At 37.1% G+C, this 19,156-nt stretch overlaps 5 protein-coding genes and 1 long non-coding RNA gene across 7 annotated transcripts; 3 read left to right on the forward strand and 3 right to left on the reverse strand.

The window, feature by feature from the left end:
* LOC104742924 (oligouridylate-binding protein 1A-like) lies at positions 49 to 2,559 on the reverse strand (the record flags this gene model as incomplete). Its single annotated transcript, XM_010464009.2, is given in 11 exon segments — positions 49 to 225; positions 317 to 402; positions 499 to 618; positions 836 to 866; positions 955 to 1,030; positions 1,163 to 1,250; positions 1,347 to 1,408; positions 1,492 to 1,568; positions 1,673 to 1,775; positions 1,882 to 1,943; positions 2,254 to 2,559. Coding segments are annotated over 11 exon segments (1,002 nt in total), but the record flags the coding sequence as incomplete, so codon positions are not given.
* Positions 3,270 to 5,781, forward strand: LOC104742923 (exocyst complex component EXO70A1-like). Of its 2 annotated transcripts, XM_010464008.2 has the most exons (2): positions 3,270 to 4,745; positions 4,848 to 5,781. In XM_010464008.2, exons 1-2 carry the CDS (start codon positions 3,607 to 3,609, stop codon positions 5,488 to 5,490), a joined length of 1,782 nt encoding a protein of 593 aa, XP_010462310.1. In that variant the 5' UTR covers positions 3,270 to 3,606; the 3' UTR covers positions 5,491 to 5,781. The 2 variants fall into 2 exon arrangements, with proteins under 2 accessions (XP_010462310.1, XP_010462309.1); XM_010464007.2 differs by having other exon boundaries at positions 3,270 to 5,781.
* Positions 7,154 to 8,416, forward strand: LOC104742928. Its single transcript, XM_010464011.1, has 2 exons — positions 7,154 to 7,570; positions 7,664 to 8,416. Exon 2 carries the CDS (start codon positions 7,668 to 7,670, stop codon positions 8,142 to 8,144), a length of 477 nt encoding a protein of 158 aa, XP_010462313.1. The 5' UTR covers positions 7,154 to 7,570; positions 7,664 to 7,667; the 3' UTR covers positions 8,145 to 8,416.
* LOC104742929 lies at positions 9,411 to 9,930 on the reverse strand. Its single transcript, XR_760584.1, has 2 exons — positions 9,794 to 9,930; positions 9,411 to 9,697 (listed from the first exon to the last, which is right to left on the reverse strand). It is a non-coding gene; the product is annotated as an uncharacterized LOC104742929 (long non-coding RNA).
* On the reverse strand, positions 10,701 to 14,351 carry LOC104742930 (aldehyde dehydrogenase family 7 member B4). The gene is made up of 15 exons (XM_010464013.2): positions 14,171 to 14,351; positions 13,920 to 14,071; positions 13,630 to 13,716; positions 13,419 to 13,550; positions 13,195 to 13,267; positions 13,002 to 13,024; positions 12,850 to 12,913; positions 12,699 to 12,744; positions 12,249 to 12,429; positions 11,992 to 12,168; positions 11,739 to 11,903; positions 11,508 to 11,648; positions 11,305 to 11,402; positions 11,066 to 11,215; positions 10,701 to 10,969 (listed from the first exon to the last, which is right to left on the reverse strand). The coding sequence occupies exons 2-15, from the start codon at positions 14,055 to 14,057 to the stop codon at positions 10,915 to 10,917; spliced, it is 1,530 nt and encodes a 509-aa protein (XP_010462315.1). The 5' UTR covers positions 14,058 to 14,071; positions 14,171 to 14,351; the 3' UTR covers positions 10,701 to 10,914.
* On the forward strand, positions 14,695 to 17,191 carry LOC104742931 (cation/calcium exchanger 4). The gene is made up of 2 exons (XM_010464014.2): positions 14,695 to 14,826; positions 14,938 to 17,191. The coding sequence occupies exon 2, from the start codon at positions 15,003 to 15,005 to the stop codon at positions 16,971 to 16,973; it is 1,971 nt and encodes a 656-aa protein (XP_010462316.1). The 5' UTR covers positions 14,695 to 14,826; positions 14,938 to 15,002; the 3' UTR covers positions 16,974 to 17,191.

The following is a 19,156-nucleotide window of genomic DNA, read 5'->3' on the forward strand; positions in this document are numbered from 1 at the left end:
ATGATGAAACAACAGTTAGATCTAGGTAAGCATAGCTAAAGTTAGTACCTTTATCTGTCTGCTAAAGAGGAAAGGCTGAGCGTTGCCCATCTGAATAGCAAGAGCAGCCTCTTCATGAGTGTTATATCTCACAAAACCAAACCCTTTGTCCCGCTGGACACGGACCTCTTCAATCACTCCAGCGCCAAGTGCATAAAATAGACGGTGTAGATCAAGCTGAGTTACCTGCAAGATTGACAACTATCACAAGGTGCCCAAAGAAAAAGACGTGCTGCCTCTGTGTTATGTAGAGCAATTCGTTAAGTTGATAACTTACTTCTGGAGAGAGGTTTCCTACATAGACAGTTGTATATTGAGGATTGTTTTCAGGGGCATCTTCATTTGCGAGCTCTCTACCATCCTCTGCATAATCAAATGTTCAATCAGTGTAATCTTCAAGAAAATCTTTTTTAAGAGAGTGTGAAAATTTTAATAGTTGCACAGTCATCAAATAGAAACCTGAAGAGCCATTTGTAAGTTCCACAACACTTTTTCCATCAGAGCTATGCTTGTCTTCGCCAAAAGTAGCACCTTTTGTCGCCCAGTTGCATCTGATCTGTCTGCTACTTAACCATTTACCTGAGATGAAGTAAAACAAACCAAGGTTGTAGTACTGACAAAAGAAAGCGCTAGGAATTCAGATAGTAACTCAATTCTAGAGGCAAAGCATGATTGGCCTTTCCAGCCACAATATTACACAGCAAAATGCATCATAAAATATCAGCATGGAGAAACCAAAGTTCAAAAAGCAACCATAAAGCTATAATACCACAAGCTGCTACAAGATAATTCTTACCATTCATCTCATTTATGGCAGTTTGAGCATCCTGCAAAACAAATTTAACATTCAAACATCAATGAAAACCAAGAATGGAGCTAAAAACAACAGTCACCAATGATTTAAGAATACAAAACCTGCTGATTACGGAAGGAAACAAACCCAAAGCCCCTTGAGCGTCCAGTTTTCTGGTCCCACATTACTCTTGCATCCCTTCATAAGAATAATGATGGAGTGTTTAGAAAAATAAGCTTCATCAATAAAGAAACCTTGTAACACGATAGTAATATATAGGTACAACTAAGTTGTGTAACTAGATTTTTTTTTTTATAACCAAGCACTTACGAGCAGCTATTGAAGGCAGCAAAGCTATCAAACAATGCTGCATCAGTAACCTCTGGACTGAGATCTCCAACAAAAATGTTGAAATGGCCTGCATTTCATGTAAACAAAACCATTCAACATCACAGCCTCACTCAAAGAAAAAGCGAACAAAATGCAATATCAATCCGTACTAATCCTAACTTACTTGATGTATCTTCCCTCTGACCAGTTGCATACGCCCAATTAACTTTCATAGGCTGTCCAAATCTGCGAAATCCAGTATTACTTACAGTCGAAGGGAACATACAAATGAATAAAAAAAGCATAGAGTACCAGTGTCAGATACTTACATATGCCGTCCGTTAAGAGTCATTATAGCCATAGCAGCAAATCTACGATCGAAGTAGTGAACAAATCCATATGATGACTGCCAAGTGTGGAAACATTCATGTCTACAAGTTAGCTCCAGTAAGTAGTTAAGCATTGGAAAAAAAAAAAAAAAAAACCCAGGGGCAGTTTTCAAAAATCAACCTTATCCTTTCTGATGAGTTTACAGCTTTCAATAGGACCAGCGCCTGCAAAAATCTCTTGAAGAAGAGCCTCCGTGACCTGCGTGTGAATGTTGCCAGCATACCTGCAATACCAGAGAACGATTTACACAGGTTGAAACTCAGCATTTCACAAAAAAAATCTTTGGTTCCAATGTCACAAAAACAAATCATAGAAATAAAAACACTCACACACTACGGCAAGTACTGGGATCAAAACCAGGAGGAAGGTTTCCACTTGGCAAAGGCTCCATCTGTAATAATAGCATAACCAAACATTTAGAAATGATTACAGAACAAGTTGCTCAAAACCACTCTTTTTACCATTGCCAGCAAAAATTGAACACAAGAAACACAAATCAGCACATAAACCGAATTACTAACACAAAACCTTAGCCTACAAATCAAAAGCTCAAAACTTTACAATGATAACTAGCCACATAGATTCATAAGACGAGGTTAAAGAAGTGAATGGAAACCTACGAATCGGAATTACAAAACAAACCCTAATCACGAATGAGGCAAAAGACAAAACCAAAACAGATCAATGAAATGAAAAAAGACCTGAGGAGGAGGCATAACACCAGGATGATAAAGAGAAGGATGTTGTTGTTGCATCATAGCTTGCTGAATCATAGCTTGTTGATGTTGTTGCTGCTGCAGCTTCAGCCTTTGATTCTGCATTTTTTTTTCTTTTGTGGCTTCTTTCTCACTGCGATAGATAAAAATATCTGTTTGTTTCCCCGAGAAAAAGTTGTGATTTTTTTCCCCTTCAGCTAGGGTTCAAAATCAAGTATGAAGAAGATGAAAGAAGAAGAAAAAAAAAGAAAAAAAAAAAGAGAAAAAAAAAAAAGGAAAATAAATCAAAGAAGAAAGAGAAGATAATCGCACGCACTCTCTCTCTCTCTCTCTCTATCTCTAAAGGGAGTAAAGAAAGGCCGTACGAAACAAGTGACCATTTTATAGGAGTCTGACGATTTCTTCGAGAGAGAGAGAAGAGATAGATAGGGTAAGTTCTAATCTCACGCGGCTGTGAATATTCATTTTCGTCACCGACCAATCATTTGCTAACGGCCCAGCTCAAGGCCCAAACTCACTTTACTCACACAGTGAAGTGGCAGAGTACAGTGCGTTGCGTTCCCGTGACTGACAAATTAGCTACTTGTCTTTTTTTTACGGCCCAGCCCAAAGTCCCAAACTGATTAAGACACAAACTGAATTGTGTTCAGTTTAAACTTAAACTGAATTGTGTTCAGTTTAAACTAATTCTTTTTTTTTTTTTAACTAATTCATGTAATTTTACTATCAAACATCAATTTCAAACAAAAACGACAACGATATCAAACCAATTGATACTTAAATTAACACTTTTTTTTATGCCTAGGTGGATTACTTAATACTAATTGTTTTATATTCTTAGGAAGCTTACTGTTCGTTTATCCTTTATGTTTTGTTCTTTTTTGCATGTCGGCACAGCAGTATATGCTTTTAGAGTTTATTGTAATAACACAGACTGTGTTATTACAGTAGTCATGATTTGTAATAACACTATAAAAAAAAACTGAAACCATGCTAATTATTAGAGATCTACTTTTTAAGTGAGAGTAGATTGAACTCGCCGGAGTTTTCTGTCTTTCCGGTAACGTCACGCCGCCGGCGAGAATCATTGATAAAATTTTAGTACTTTTCTATGGTTTTTCCAGACATAAACAAAAATAAAAACACACCCAACGAGCTGAGCGTTGAATAAGTCAGTCTATTGACTCTTTTCCCAAAAGGCAAAAAAAAAAAAACGAATTTTGATTTCTTCATTAAAAAAATTCACAAACCAAATTATTAGTTTTCTTCATCACCACCAGCCTAAATCTCATTTCTAAAGGAGACCTAAATCGATCGGTGAAGTCAAAACACCAATCCATGTCAACACTTGAGGAGAATCGTGGCGATGGTTCCGATTTAGAGACGGCGGAGAAGATAATACTCCGGTGGGATTCAACAACATGTGAAGAAGCTAAAGAGAATCTTATTTTCCAAAGCGGTGGTGATCGAGATGAAGTAGATCGCTACTTACGAGCCGTCGACGAAGTTCAAAGACACATCTCTTCAATCTCAGTCTCCGACCAAGTCAAAGCAGCTACCTCAACGATTCAAATCGCCATGGCTAGGCTCGAAGACGAGCTGAGAAACATCTTGATCTCTCAGACTTCTACTTTCGAACCTGATTCGCTTCTTCTCGATTCATCGCTTTCTTCTTCCTCTTTCGCTTCTTCCTCTCGCACCGAGCTTGACGATGACTACAGCGTAACAACATGTGACGAAGATGAAGAGCAGCAACAGCAAGTGGATCTGGTTCTACCGGATGGTTCGGATTCCGGTTCACGCCGGTTATCGAGGAGCAGAAGAAGCAATAGCAAATCGACTAGCAGTATTCGAGAGATCGATCTTGTATCTCCCGAAGCTGTCTCTGATCTGAGGTCGATCGCGCAGAGGATGATCGGAGCTGGCTACTCACGCGAGTGCCTTCAGGTGTACGGAAACGTAAGAAAAACCGCCATGGAAACGATGTTTAAGCAGCTAGGGATTGTGAAAATAGGGATTGGAGATGTTCAGAGACTTGACTGGGAAGCTGTTGAAGTGAAGATCAGGAGATGGATCCGTGCGGCTAAAGTTTGCGTTAGAGTAGTCTTCGCTAGCGAGAAGAGACTCTGTGAGCAGATATTTGAAGGAACCGTGGAAGAGACGACATGTTTCATGGAGATTGTCAAAGGCTCTGCTTTGCAGCTTTTCAATTTCCCTGAAGCTATAAGCATTAGTAGAAGATCGCCTGAGAAACTATTCAAGATTCTTGATTTACACGATGCTTTAACAGATTTGTTGCCTGATATGGAAGAGATCTTCGATTCGAGTTCATCCGAGGCGATTCTTGTTCAATCTACAGAGATACAATCAAGATTAGCTGAAGCAGCGAGAGGTATACTCACTGAGTTTGAGAATGCTGTGTTTCGTGAGCCTTCGGTTGTTCCTGTCCCTGGAGGAACTATACATCCATTGACAAGGTATGTGATGAACTACCTCAACTTGATCTCTGACTATAAAGAAACGTTGATTGATCTCATCATGACCAAACCATGCCGTGGTTTGGAATGTACCAATGATAGAAACAATCCCGATATGGATATCTCTCAGCTTGAAGGAATATCTCCGTTAGCTTTGCATATGATTTGGACGATGGTGATGCTACAGTTCAATCTTGAAGAGAAGTCTTTGCACTACAAAGACGAGCCTTTGTCTCACATCTTCGTCATGAACAATGTCCATTACATAGTTCAGAAGGTGAAAAGCTCTCCGGAGCTAATGGAGTTGATAGGAGACAAGTATTTAAGAAAGCTTACGGGGATATTTAGACAGGCAGCCACCAAGTATCAGAGAGCCACATGGGTCAGAGTTCTGAATAGCTTGAGAGATGAAGGATTACATGTGAGCGGAAGCTTCTCTTCTGGTGTATCGAAAAGTGCTTTAAGAGAGAGGTTTAAAGCTTTCAATACAATGTTTGAAGAGGTTCATAGGATTCAGTCGACATGGTTGGTTCCAGATACTCAGCTTAGAGAAGAACTCAGGATCTCTCTATCCGAGCATTTTATACCGGCTTATAGATCATTTCTTGGAAGATTCAGGGGACATATAGAGAGTGGAAGACATCCGGAAAACTACTTGAAATACTCTGTTGAAAACCTTGAAACGGCTGTGTTGGATTTCTTCGAAGGATATACCACAGCTCCACATTTGAGACGGTCTCAGTGAAAGAAGAAGATTGGAAAAATCCATAGAGGTTTCCTTTTTGGTTTCCCACGTTAGACGTAGCCATACATATCATTCTTTGAATTCTTTCCATTTTCATGTGGCAGTGTTCAGCTTGTTCTCCAGCTTCTGGTGAATAGTCTCTCACTCTTTTGTACTTGTAAGCATATTTATTTGTTGTGTGTTGTTTGTTTGTTGCCAAATTTCAATACTCTCCATTGTTGATATAAATGTTTGATTTTTGTATTTTGTGACTTTTGATGTATTAGTTCCTTCATAATTGCAGTTTGATTTCTTCTCTGAGTCATAAATAACCCACTAAGGTTTATCCGAATCCCAACAACACAAATGGTGTTAATTGAAAAGTTTAGTGACCAAAATGGTTATAGCAGCAGCAGAAACTTAAATCTTAGTTACAAAAGGAACATGTATTCTAAGAACATGGGAGGACAGAGGCCAGCACCAAACTATGGAGGAGCACTGGAACATAAGAACATGGGAAGAGGCCCACCAAAGGCAGGATGATCAGGTAACAACAAAAACTAACAGCAGTAGAGTGATCGAGCATGTTCAAAATCTACCGGCGTAAATCCCATATTTTGACACTTTCAATATCCCCAACATAAACCAAAAGCATCAGTCATAAGTGCAGAAATATGTTCTAGGGGGATCGATCTCATCCCAAACCAGAGCACATTACTCTTGACATCTCTTATAACCAGGTTTGTCTGGTGTAGCCTAATACAAATGCCTCGGCGTAGGTATGAAGTCATCTTAAAATGAGTTGATATGAGGTAGAGACGGATTGATGATGGTGCATAAAATGAGGTAAATATAAATTACGTTATGAGAATCTGTCACTTGTTAAAAACTTTGTGAATGAGATAAATTGTTTGAAAGTTTGAACCAATTATTTTGATACTACTGCGTCGTAGAAGAAATGGTTTGAACCAATCTAGTCTTAAACATTAAAAGTATCAAGGTTTCATCTACGAACCTTGTTTGGTGAATTGGCGATTATCTTCTCGAAGAAGGCAAAGCGATCTGTGATGTGTTGGAAACAATAATTAGAGAAATTTCGAGCCTGCGGGTTTCTTGCACGCTTTATCTTTAAGTACACTTGTCTACTCCTCATTTGTTTACTTTCCTAATCTCTGGATATACGAGTGACTGACCGGGTGTCTACACAGCCTGTCCATTTGTGAAGTGTGTCTTACCCGGTTCGGACCAAATAATTTTTAAATTGTTTTTAAGGTTAGATTTTTTGGGATTGAAAATATAAAATTAATCAGTAAAAATATATGGATAAAAACGCCAGCTTGAAAATTATATATGTAGACGTATTACTATCTATGCAATCAAAATTTATAATATAGTATTTCTAAACTTACGTTTTGCAGGTCAAACGTAAAACATATGCTGCTAATCAAATAAATAGTAGTAAAATAATACTAACAGCTTAGCTGGCGATGACAAAAATATTACTGGCATGAGCATTGTTGACTGGTAATTTCCTACACACTGGCAGCGAATAATTGGCTTAAAACATATGCTTACGTGGAATATTAACTAACAAAATCAACATTTGTCTTAATTTTCTCCTTTTGGTTATTAATGTTTTTAATATCTATGGTCGACCCACAACAAATGATTGTGTTGAAGAGTCTCTTTTTATAAAAAAAAAAACATTTCCTTTAAATTTCGACGATTCGCTCTGCTTTCTTCAAAAATCAAATATTTTCTCTCCTTGATCAAAACAAAATCTCTCTTCTTTCTCATCGTCTTCAACAAAACATCCACTTGTGATTTGATCAAAAGTTGAAGCAAAAACAAAAAAAAATATCCTCAAAATTATGAATTTTGGGTCTTGCTTGGTTTGAACTTTCAAGTTCTTCTTGTTAGAAAAAAAAAATGATTTTGTTTTGTGAGCTCTTCTACAGCGAAGTTCAAGTTGCAGAGTGGGAGAAAGAGAGATAGATTTTATATAGTAAACACTTTTACATACATATATATCTAACATACACACTAACTATACATATATATAGATAGATATCATTACACAACAGATTCCGAGTAAGAAAAGGTTAGTTATGTTTTAAAGATGAATCAGATTCGTATCTGTCTTTTTTTAATTTATAAAATGGCTAACTTTGATGTTTCTTTCTTTTGATAACAGAGGCATGACTACGAATTTAACGACGATCACCGGATCGAAGCCGTCGGAGATAGACTTCGCGAGATGCGAATGTTGCCGTATGACGGAGGAATACACGGCGGTTTATATTGAAACCGTACGGAACCTTTACGCGGGAAAATTCATCTGCGGTCTCTGTTCCGAAGCCGTAAAGTACGAGATGTTTCGTTGGGGTAATAAAAAAGAGAGACGAATCGGACTCGACGAGGCTTTGGCGGTTCACATGAAGTTATGCGGCGAGTTTGTTGCTTCGCCGTCTCCTAAGAAGGTTGATTTAATATCGGCGATCGGAGAGATGTTCAGGAGAAGACTGATTCTGAACTTGCCGCCGAGTGTCGTGGCGTCAGGAGCAACGACGGCGTCTCCGAGGAGTGTTGCGGCTATAGAAGGTGGGGAGATTTGTGCTGCGGCGGTGATTGATGGAGGTGGAAGCTGTTTGCCTGCTTTGTCAGGAGGTGCGTAGATCCGAATATTCTATTTCCGGAGAGGTATCTAATGGAATAGAGACGAAGAAGGAAAGTGTGCGCGCGCGCGGCGCGAGTGTGAAATCTTCTCGAGAAGGTTGTTGGAAATATTTGTTTATTTAAAATCCGAAGAAAATATAAAATAAATTAAAATGGAATGTACAGAAAAAAAAATTCGAGACGTCTAGGTATTGGTTCGTTTGACTGTACTTGATATATGACAATGTCAATTTGTTAATATGAGTGATTAATTGTTATATTTCTTCTCCCACAGGAGTGGTTTTTTTTAATAAATTAGATATGCAGTGCAGAAAAATAAAAAATAATTAGATATAATAGATTATATTTTAAAAATATAATCAGTGTAACAGTGTTGTAATTTTTAGTTTAAAAAATATATATGAATCATTATTAAATGATTTAGGAATACATACAAGGAACTTGTTAAATAATTTCATTAAAAAATTTTGAAAATATTATTTTATAAACTAATATAAAAAAATTATTTTGTTAATTATTAAATTAATTAAAATGTAATGATATTTTTGGTGATATGTCACATGATAGTTGGGTTAAACTTCTAACAACATTGTTTAAATAAGTACATAGAGATATCCATTTATTTGCATAATGTGATTTTTAAACTAAAAGTATAAATTAATGGAGATTTTTTTCAATTGATTAATTTCTTTTACAATCGCACTAAAAAAGTGTCATAATTAATTCACAATTATTGTTGACATTATTTGATTAAAATTGTTTTCTTGATTAAGTGGATCCGTATTAGTTATTACGACCTTGCATGTGCGAATGCCTAATGGATTATTATTGATAAGATTACTCGTAGTCTCGTACAGTCAGGTTGGATTTTGTAGAACCTAACTATTTCTAACATGGTCTAAAGTCTTCAATAATCATATTAATCCATATCGTAAAAAAATAGAGGAAGAAGATTCTAGGTTCCACTACTTCTTTAAATTCTTGAAATAAAAGAATTGGACAACAATTTTAGCCGATTTCCACGAAATAAACGTTTGCATCACTATAAACGAATAATGCGTTGTATTATGCGGTACAAACTTATTCAAAGAGATCATTTTCATGTATCTTACGTATGTACTTGGATTTATCATATTTATTTAAGTTGACATAAAAATAACATATATTTATTACTTTGTGTATTATTATTTGATATGTATGCACATAAAGAGGTATACAAACCCTTTTTCTTGTATACCTATCTATTCAGGATCAGCATCAGCATCTTGAAATGGTATGACTGATAACATCAGGAAACGATTTTTATTACACCCATGATTAGTCTGGACTAACCATTATCTTATACTTTAATCCGATTAATCTTTAAATTAATACTCGAAATAACATTTTAAGTATTATTATTGCGATTTATCATTTTTAAAGTTTAAACCCATACAATACAAGCACCCGATCGAATTCCGAGACAACATAACATTAGGCCGGTAAGTCTCTCAGAACTTAACCGAAGTTGATGCCTTGCGCTAGAGGTAACTCGTTCCCATAGTTGATCGTACTGTCAAAATATTAAGTGGACCGTTTCAACGAATCAAAAATCAAAAACTTAAAACCGGACACTAAGAAGAGAAGAGATGAAGGAGTAGAATTTTACCAGGTGGACCGACGCATGTACTGTTTCCATGAGTCGCTTCCAGCTTCACGACCACCACCAGTCGCTTTCTCGCCTCCAAAAGCTCCGCCAATCTCAGCTCCATTCGTCGGTATGTTCACATTCACGATGCCACAATCNTTATTAAATTAATTAAAATGTAATGATATTTTTGGTGATATGTCACATGATAGTTGGGTTAAACTTCTAACAACATTGTTTAAATAAGTACATAGAGATATCCATTTATTTGCATAATGTGATTTTTAAACTAAAAGTATAAATTAATGGAGATTTTTTTCAATTGATTAATTTCTTTTACAATCGCACTAAAAAAGTGTCATAATTAATTCACAATTATTGTTGACATTATTTGATTAAAATTGTTTTCTTGATTAAGTGGATCCGTATTAGTTATTACGACCTTGCATGTGCGAATGCCTAATGGATTATTATTGATAAGATTACTCGTAGTCTCGTACAGTCAGGTTGGATTTTGTAGAACCTAACTATTTCTAACATGGTCTAAAGTCTTCAATAATCATATTAATCCATATCGTAAAAAAATAGAGGAAGAAGATTCTAGGTTCCACTACTTCTTTAAATTCTTGAAATAAAAGAATTGGACAACAATTTTAGCCGATTTCCACGAAATAAACGTTTGCATCACTATAAACGAATAATGCGTTGTATTATGCGGTACAAACTTATTCAAAGAGATCATTTTCATGTATCTTACGTATGTACTTGGATTTATCATATTTATTTAAGTTGACATAAAAATAACATATATTTATTACTTTGTGTATTATTATTTGATATGTATGCACATAAAGAGGTATACAAACCCTTTTTCTTGTATACCTATCTATTCAGGATCAGCATCAGCATCTTGAAATGGTATGACTGATAACATCAGGAAACGATTTTTATTACACCCATGATTAGTCTGGACTAACCATTATCTTATACTTTAATCCGATTAATCTTTAAATTAATACTCGAAATAACATTTTAAGTATTATTATTGCGATTTATCATTTTTAAAGTTTAAACCCATACAATACAAGCACCCGATCGAATTCCGAGACAACATAACATTAGGCCGGTAAGTCTCTCAGAACTTAACCGAAGTTGATGCCTTGCGCTAGAGGTAACTCGTTCCCATAGTTGATCGTACTGTCAAAATATTAAGTGGACCGTTTCAACGAATCAAAAATCAAAAACTTAAAACCGGACACTAAGAAGAGAAGAGATGAAGGAGTAGAATTTTACCAGGTGGACCGACGCATGTACTGTTTCCATGAGTCGCTTCCAGCTTCACGACCACCACCAGTCGCTTTCTCGCCTCCAAAAGCTCCGCCAATCTCAGCTCCATTCGTCGGTATGTTCACATTCACGATGCCACAATCACTTCCCAGTGGTCTAGTAGTCAAAGCAACACAGTGAAAAAAGTAAATTTGACTTGAAAGATTGAGAGGAGTTGTTTTTTTTTTTTCTTATATAGCACTTACCCAATCCACTTGAAGATGTTTTCGGGTTTGCGAGTGAATATTGAGCTGCTTAGACCTTGGGGAACCGAGTTGTTTATCGCAACAGCTTCTTCAAATGACTGTCCACAAGAAAATTTATGTTAAGGTCTATTTCCAAAGAAAACGAATGATATAAGGGAGTCTATACCTGAAGAAAGTTGATGATGTTAGAGAGTTTTTACTACCTTAAACTTTAGAACATAGAGAACCGGAGCAAACAGCTCTTCTTTAACAACAGCAGCATCTGCTGATATCTCAATTATCGTAGGCTCCACAAAGTTTCCTTCACCTTCGACTGCTTTACCGCCCGTTAGTATTTTACCACCCTGCAATGCAAGAGAAAAGTTAAAGTTGGTAAGGTTTAACTTTTTCGCGGTTTTCAGTATACAGAAACGCATAGAATGTGAGGTACTTGCCTGGGATTTGATGACTTCGATTCCTTTCTCAAAGTTCTTCTTTGATTCAGGAGTATGTAATGGTCCTAACAATGTCCCTTTCTCAAGAGGATTACCGATTTTGACTTGTTTGTATGAAGGAATCAGTTGCTCCAGTACTTTGTCGTAGATACTCTCATGCAAAAGCTTAAAAAGACAATAACAACATTTAAAGCATTGAGCCAAAAGGAAAGGTAGTAGCAACAAAGCTATAACGGGATTGATTATTTTTTACCAGCCTACGGCAAGTTGTACAACGCTGACCAGCCGTTCCAACCGCAGCAAACAGAACAGATCGAGCCGCTAACTGTATGTCAGCATCATCCATGACTATGATTGCATTGTTTCCACTCAACTCGAGCAAAGTTTTTCCAGATCTTGCACTCACTGTTTGTTGTACTGTTAAACCCACCTATGCATAGTCAAAATATTCAAACAGGAGACAGTGACGTTCAGGCTCACTTGGGTAGTGGATGATAGTAAAAGTAGTACCTTGGAGCTTCCAGTAAAAGATACTAAGGGAATGCGTTTGTCTTTGGCTATTGCTTCACCAATTTCAGCCCCACCACACATGGCCGTAAAAATGGCACCTGGTAAATTGTTCTTCTCTAAAACTTCAGCTACTAGCTTGGTCATTGCGATAGTTATCAACGGTGTAGTTGGAGCACCTTTCCTGTGGAATCACATGTATCAACTACACTAATCAGTAATCAAACCAAAAGAAATTGCATTGTCAACATTAATGCTATGTCATTATTATGCAGTCTCTCAGCAATATATCATTTATGAAACGTTTCTGCAACATTGACGATTAGGTAGACAACAGATAGTAACTGTAAACAGTATATCGTTGATTCAGCTTCTTGTAAACAGTATTATCCCCTTAAAGCAGCTACTAGGGTGAATTTCAGAGCACAATTCAGAGTCAAATTCGTCATTTACCAGACTACACAGTTTCCGCAGACCAATGCAATACAAGCATTCCAACCTGCAATAATACAAAATTGTACATATATTTTCAGGAAAGGAACACAAACACACACAAAAATTTGTATTGCATTATCAAGATATGAAATTGGGACACAAGACTTACCAAGTACTGCACATGGGAAATTAAAAGCTGTGATAACACCAACAATGCCAAGAGGATTCCACATCTGTGTTACAATATCCAAGCAGTATGTTAATTTTGCTACTCTAAGAGAAGTATACTACACAACTCCTAGGAAAGAAACTCGCAATCACCTCCAACATCATGTGTTCAGGGCCTGAAAACGAAGAAATGATTTGAGTTTAGACAAATCAATAGATATGTAAAACAGGAAAACAAGCATTTCCAAATCCAAGTGCCTTTAATAAGAAACTTGACCAAAATATATAAGTAACTTAGGAGAATATTTGTTATATAAGCTCTATATACTAGAAGAAGCCAACTCACGTTCTGAAGGGATGACGGATCCATTGAGTTGTCGGCTCAAACCCACAGCAAAGTCACACATATCAATCACTTCCTGCAAAAGTTGTAGTAAATGTGTTACTTAAAGCCAAATGAGAAAGGTGCTGTTCGTTTTTGATATTAGCTATGCATATCATATGTTCCCATATTTGTAAAATGTGTAACAAAGTTATCACTAAGCTTTGCAGAGAGCAAACATAGAGTACCTGAACTTCACCAATACCTTCAGCAAGGATCTTTCCCATTTCAAGTGAGAGAAGACGGCCAAGATAGTCAAGTTTTGATCTAAGTGCATCACCAATCTGTCTCACAATATCACCTCTCTTTGGAGCCGTAACCTGTACTGACATATCTCGTCAGAAATTTTGCTTAGGAAAGCAATACGCTTAATGAAAAAGTTTTAAGTAAAATTACAACCTGCATCCATATCTTAGCAGCTTCCTCACAAGCTTTCAAACCTTGCTCGTAATCTTCTAGAGAAGCTTCCACTACTTGAGCAATTGGCTGCAACAGTGTTTTTTTTTTTTTTTTTTTTTTTTTTTTTTTTTTTTTTTTTACAAAAAAAACAAATTAAATCCACAAACTATAATAATACAGCTGCTTAAGAAGTGTTTCAATAAACAAGAGCAAGAACCACAGGTAAGGTCTAAATATAGTATATAGAACCATTCACTTTCGATTCTCTTATGCAAGAAGGAACAGAGAACCTGATTGTCAGCAGGATTGAGAGTGGAAACAAGAGGCCCGTTAGCTTGCCATTTGCCAGCAACGTAACAACCCAAGTTGAGAGAAGACAACCCAATCTCACTCAGAAACTCGTACTCTTTATTGTTCGCTGAACCCATCTCTTTCTCTCGATCTGCCACAAAAACCAAAATTCATGGAATAAAGGAATGAAATTGACTGTAACAAAAACCCCAAAAAGAGAGCTCCTCAAGGATCAGAGAAAATTAATCACCTTGATCGTATCGAAGAAGTGAGGCTTCGGGTTTAGCTTTGATCACGGAAGGGCTTAAATTAAGGTGAGTGAGAGAGAGAGAGAGAGACGTGTACGTCTTTGGTTAAAAGAGAGAGCTTCAACAACAACGATTGATTATTGGACTGAAGACGATAGCTGAGCTGCTGTGCTCATCCTTTACCACTTTTATGTTTTTGGCATCACTCGTTATTCATGTGTATAATTTAATACTACGGTTTTGCCACGTGTCCTACGGTTTTCGTTTTCCGGGCCGGAATAAACAAGTTAAGAAAGAGACAGAGACAGAGGAAGAGGAGGAGGGAGTTCTTTTATTGTTGTTATCGCCCTTGCCACGTTTTGTATTTTTCTTTACCAGGCCTCTTATCTTATGGCCCGGCCCATTAAATTATTCAAACCGGTTTAACTTTTGGTTTTCCGGGTGAGCTAAATAAAACTTTCCCGTTTTGACTTTGGTTTAATAATAACGAGTTCCGGGTCAAATAAACCCACCCGATTAGGATTGTCATTTTAATTAAGCAAGTAAAGAATCCTACGGACACAACTGTGAATGTGATTCTCTTTTTGCCGATCGATTTTGCCGTCAGGAGAACAAACACGCTTTTGCTGCTGATCACAGATCACGTCGATTCATATCGGTGAGCAACTCAACCTTTGATTCAATCCAAACCCAGAATCCTAGGGTTTCAAAAATTTCTCACTTTGGTTCAGAACCCTAAGCTCTGGTTCGTTTCGGTGGCTTTTTTTAGCCTGTTATCGCGTGATCTATGGCTGGTAATTTGTGCTGATACAATACAACGTTCGGATTTGGAGAATGAGAGCTGTGAATTTCATGTATAGCTCGAGCAATCCCAGATTTCGCGGGGTTTTCAATGGGCTCTGCGCTATAATTATCTTCATCTTCTTCTTTGATCAGACCGATATACTCAGGAACCCTTTATTAAAGAATCTGTCTTTCCTTGATGCTAGTGGTAGAGGATTTGTTTCCCAAGGTCAGTTTAGTAATGGGTTTAGCAAGTTTACTGTAACTCGTCGACATATGAGTGAAGTTGATGGCACTCATGGTTCTTCCGGTAATAATAACAGCTTGAGTGGTAGTGGTGGTGATAGTACTACTGTATCGTGCTCTGGGTTACATGAACATAGAGGTTATGCTGATGAATGTGAGTTCTTGAAATCGAACCCGATTTGTTCTCCTGATGGGTTCTTTGATTACCTCAACTTCTTTTACTGCTCCTGCGGAGATTTTAAGATCTTGGGTTATGTTGTGTTAGGGGTTTGGCTTGTTGCTCTCTTTTATCTGCTGGGTAACACTGCAGCTGATTATTTTTGCTGTTCGTTGGAGAAGCTTTCTAAGCTTTTGAAGTTGCCTCCAACTGTTGCTGGTGTTACTTTACTTCCACTCGGTAACGGAGCGCCTGATGTGTTTGCCAGTATCGCTGCTTTTGTTGGTTCGGATAAAGGGGAAGTTGGTCTTAACAGCGTCTTGGGTGGTGCCTTGTTTGTGACTTGTATTGTTGTTGGGATTGTTTCGCTTTGTGTTGCGGATAAAGACGTTAAGATCGACAAGAAGTGTTTCATCAGGGACTTGAGTTTCTTCCTTTTCACATTGGCTGCTTTGTTGGTGATTTTGATGGTCGGCAAGGTGACCGTGGGTATCGCCATAGCCTTTGTCTCGATCTATGTGCTCTATGCTTCTCTTGTTGCTGCGAATGAGATTTTGAGGAAACATTCGAGGAGGTTGAAGCTGGATTCTTTTATGCCTTTGCTCCCGATGCAAGGAAGTGTGTTCTCCCCAAGCGTTGAAGAGGATATTCCTATGTACAGTCCCTTGCTAGAACTTGACACTGAGGAAGGTCCACCTCGGCTACATGATTCTCTACCACAGTGGATGTGGGCTACAAATGTAGCCATCTATTCAAACCATTTCTCAAAAGCAAATGCAAATGATGAAGAAAGACCTCCATGGGGATGGACTGAAGACGGTGCAGAAGTCGAGAGCTCGTTATGTTTGAAAGTCACATCCATGCTTGAAATGCCATTGACTGTTCCTAGACGTTTGACAATCCCTTTAATCGAGGAAGATAGCTGGTCAAAGACGTATGCGGTGGCTAGTGTCTCATTAGCTCCTGTCCTACTTTCCTTCCTTTGGAGCAGCCAAAATGATACGAGTCTTCAAGCTAGCATTGTAGCCTACCTTATCGGTATTGCGATTGGATCTACTCTTGGATATCTTGCATACAAAAACACAGAGCCAGATCGTCCGCCTCAAAGATACTTAATCCCTTGGGTACTAGGTGGATTCATCATGAGCATTGTATGGTTCTACATGATTGCAAACGAACTTGTTGCCCTTTTGGTTACATTTGGTGGAATCTATGGAATCAACCCGTCGATACTTGGTCTAACCGTACTTGCTTGGGGGAACTCAATGGGTGACTTAGTGTCAAACATCGCATTGTCGATGAATGGTGGAGATGGCGTACAAATCGCATTATCAGGTTGCTACGCTGGTCCAATGTTCAACACGCTTGTTGGATTAGGTATGTCGATGTTTCTTGGTGCTTGGTCGAAGAGTCCAGAGACTTACATGATCCCGGAAGACAATACCTTATTCTACACTCTAGGATTTCTAATATTTGGTTTGATCTGGGCTCTTGTGATGCTCCCTCGCAACGAGATGCGACCGAGCAAAATGATGGGCATTGGTCTGATCGCATTGTATCTGATATTTGTCACTTTCAGGCTCAGCTCCGCCATGGGATTCATACCTTGGGCTTCTTGAAACGCCATTGTAATCAGCTCCTGTAGTGGCTTATTGTATTCATCATCTAGTTAGAGATATCCCACTGGTTCTGAAGTAAATGTTTGTTTGTATTTTTTATGTTAATGTAACTGATAATGAATCTGAGCCATTGGATCTAGGTCGTTGTGGTAGATCTTGATCGTGTATTCGAGAATGGAAATTGATGGGCCTTGATACTAATGGGCCGAGTTTATCAACTCAATAATGTTGTTTCGCAATCTTCCCACATGTACATCAATTTCAAGTTACGTAACACAGAAACATACTTTTTTATAAAAATAACTTATAACGTGTTGAAGAAAACAATAATATATAACAATATTTGTAATCTCGAATAGACGAGTTTAACCAATAATAGTTTACTCAATTATTTTTTGCTTCGTTAATAATTAGATTTACTAATCGAGAAAACATTATTTTAAATCACCGGAAAATTCCACACCAATATATAAACTAATAAACAGTTGGACATTGTTATCGTTTTATTTTAGCAACGAACAATTTGTATCGGATATAACTTGCAGGGGCGTCGTGGGTCTTAAGAGATGAAAAAGGGCTTGTTGTGATGCATAGTCGCAGAGCTTTTACAAATGTCCCCAATAAGGATCAAGCCAGCTTTCTTGCTACTCGATGGGCAATGGAAAGTTTGGGTTTTCACAGATGTGTCAAAGTTAGTATCGCTTTGGAGGATACTCGTTTAGTGAATTGTGTGTTACGGCCAAAAGCTTGGCCATCCTTTTATTATGAATCAGGAGAATTGGCAAGACTGTTAATTTTTTTTGTGCAGTGGACGGTGGAAGTAGAGAGGCCAAAAGCTAATAGAGGAGCTCATCTCATCGCACAGAGCGTCACAAGGGAGTGCAGGGTCCAGTCGTACGTAGCTTCTGGCCATCCGGCTTGGTTGCAGCAGGTTTTCGACGATGAGAGAGTTCAATCCTCTGAGTAGCTAGTTTGGATTTTAGGTTGGGATGTTCTCTGGAAGGACCTTTTTGTAAAGACCAGGTTTTTATAACTGACTCAGAGTAGAATTTAGGTGGTAGGCTAACGTAGCCCTCGTTTTTTGGGAAAGGGAGATAATTGTGTATCTTGTGGTAAAACTGTTCCAACAAATCAGTAACATATCTATATATAAAATCAGTTGATCAAAAAAAAAAAAAAAACTACTCTCAATCCACTCAGAAAAGAACAAGAAGATGATGACAAAAATAAAAAGAACAAGAAGTCAAATATATCATTTTCTTGGTGAATGGTTTCCAAATTACACTATATAGCATTAGCATAGCTTACATGTACTTATTGATTCTCTCGCATTTAATTGAATAGACTATGGAGAACAAAATGGGTCCAGTAGAGCAATGTGAAGTATGTGCCGTCGTGGAGACCAAGGCGTAAGGCTAGTCATGTCGTAGAAACTTTATCCACATGCATTTATATATTTCTTCTCTTGCGCAGGAAGTAAACATATTACGTGATAGCTTATGTCATTAGTCATTTGACCCTTTTTATAAGGGTAAGTATAATATATATACATTTTGATGCCATATATCAAAATCTCCTAACATTATAAATATATACAGTAAAACCTCTATAAATTAATACTCTATAAATTAATAAACACTATAAATTAATAAATTTTGCTGGTCCCAAGTCGGGTCAGTATAAAAATTAACAATATTCGATAAGATAATAAGATAATAATTTTTTCGAAATCTCCTTATAAAATATGGTCCCAATAATATCATAAATTAATAATTATATAAATTTATATATATATATATATATACTAATATAATAGTGTATGTTTCTCCTAAAGCTCAATTCTATAGAACAATTGTAATGTTGTATTTTCAACCTATAATAATATCTCTAAAATATTTTATAACATGTCATACAAATAATTAAAATTTAAAGTTTTAATTTTTAGATATGCATCATTTACAATTTGATAATTTGACAGATTATTAAAATAGGAGAATTGATATTATTATTCATAGATTTGAATTTATGTGTCTCATGTGTATAAGTCAATTTGTCTATAATATTTGTAATTTATTGTAAATAGTGCTTTCTAAATATTACAAGTTCAATTCCTAAACCATAGAATTTATAACATCCGAAAGTTTAATCTTATTTTGCTATAGTTGTTCCAATTCATAATTTTT

This window comes from Camelina sativa, chromosome 14 (assembly GCF_000633955.1).
Source record: "Camelina sativa cultivar DH55 chromosome 14, Cs, whole genome shotgun sequence".
Classification (NCBI taxonomy): Eukaryota; Viridiplantae; Streptophyta; class Magnoliopsida; order Brassicales; family Brassicaceae; genus Camelina; species Camelina sativa.

Coding starts and splice junctions, on each gene's coding strand:
- LOC104742930 (XM_010464013.2), bottom strand. CDS start 14,057: ATGGGTTCAGCGAACAATAAAGAGTACGAGTTTCTGAGTGAGATTGGG. Junction 13,717..13,919: donor TCAATCCTGCTGACAATCAG/GTTCTCTGTTCC, acceptor ACACTGTTGCAG/CCAATTGCTCAAGTAGTGGA. Junction 13,025..13,194: donor ATCCGTCATCCCTTCAGAAC/GTGAGTTGGCTT, acceptor CTTCGTTTTCAG/GCCCTGAACACATGATGTTG.
- LOC104742931 (XM_010464014.2), top strand. CDS start 15,003: ATGAGAGCTGTGAATTTCATGTATAGCTCGAGCAATCCCAGATTTCGC.
- LOC104742923 (XM_010464007.2), top strand. CDS start 3,607: ATGTCAACACTTGAGGAGAATCGTGGCGATGGTTCCGATTTAGAGACG.
- LOC104742928 (XM_010464011.1), top strand. CDS start 7,668: ATGACTACGAATTTAACGACGATCACCGGATCGAAGCCGTCGGAGATA.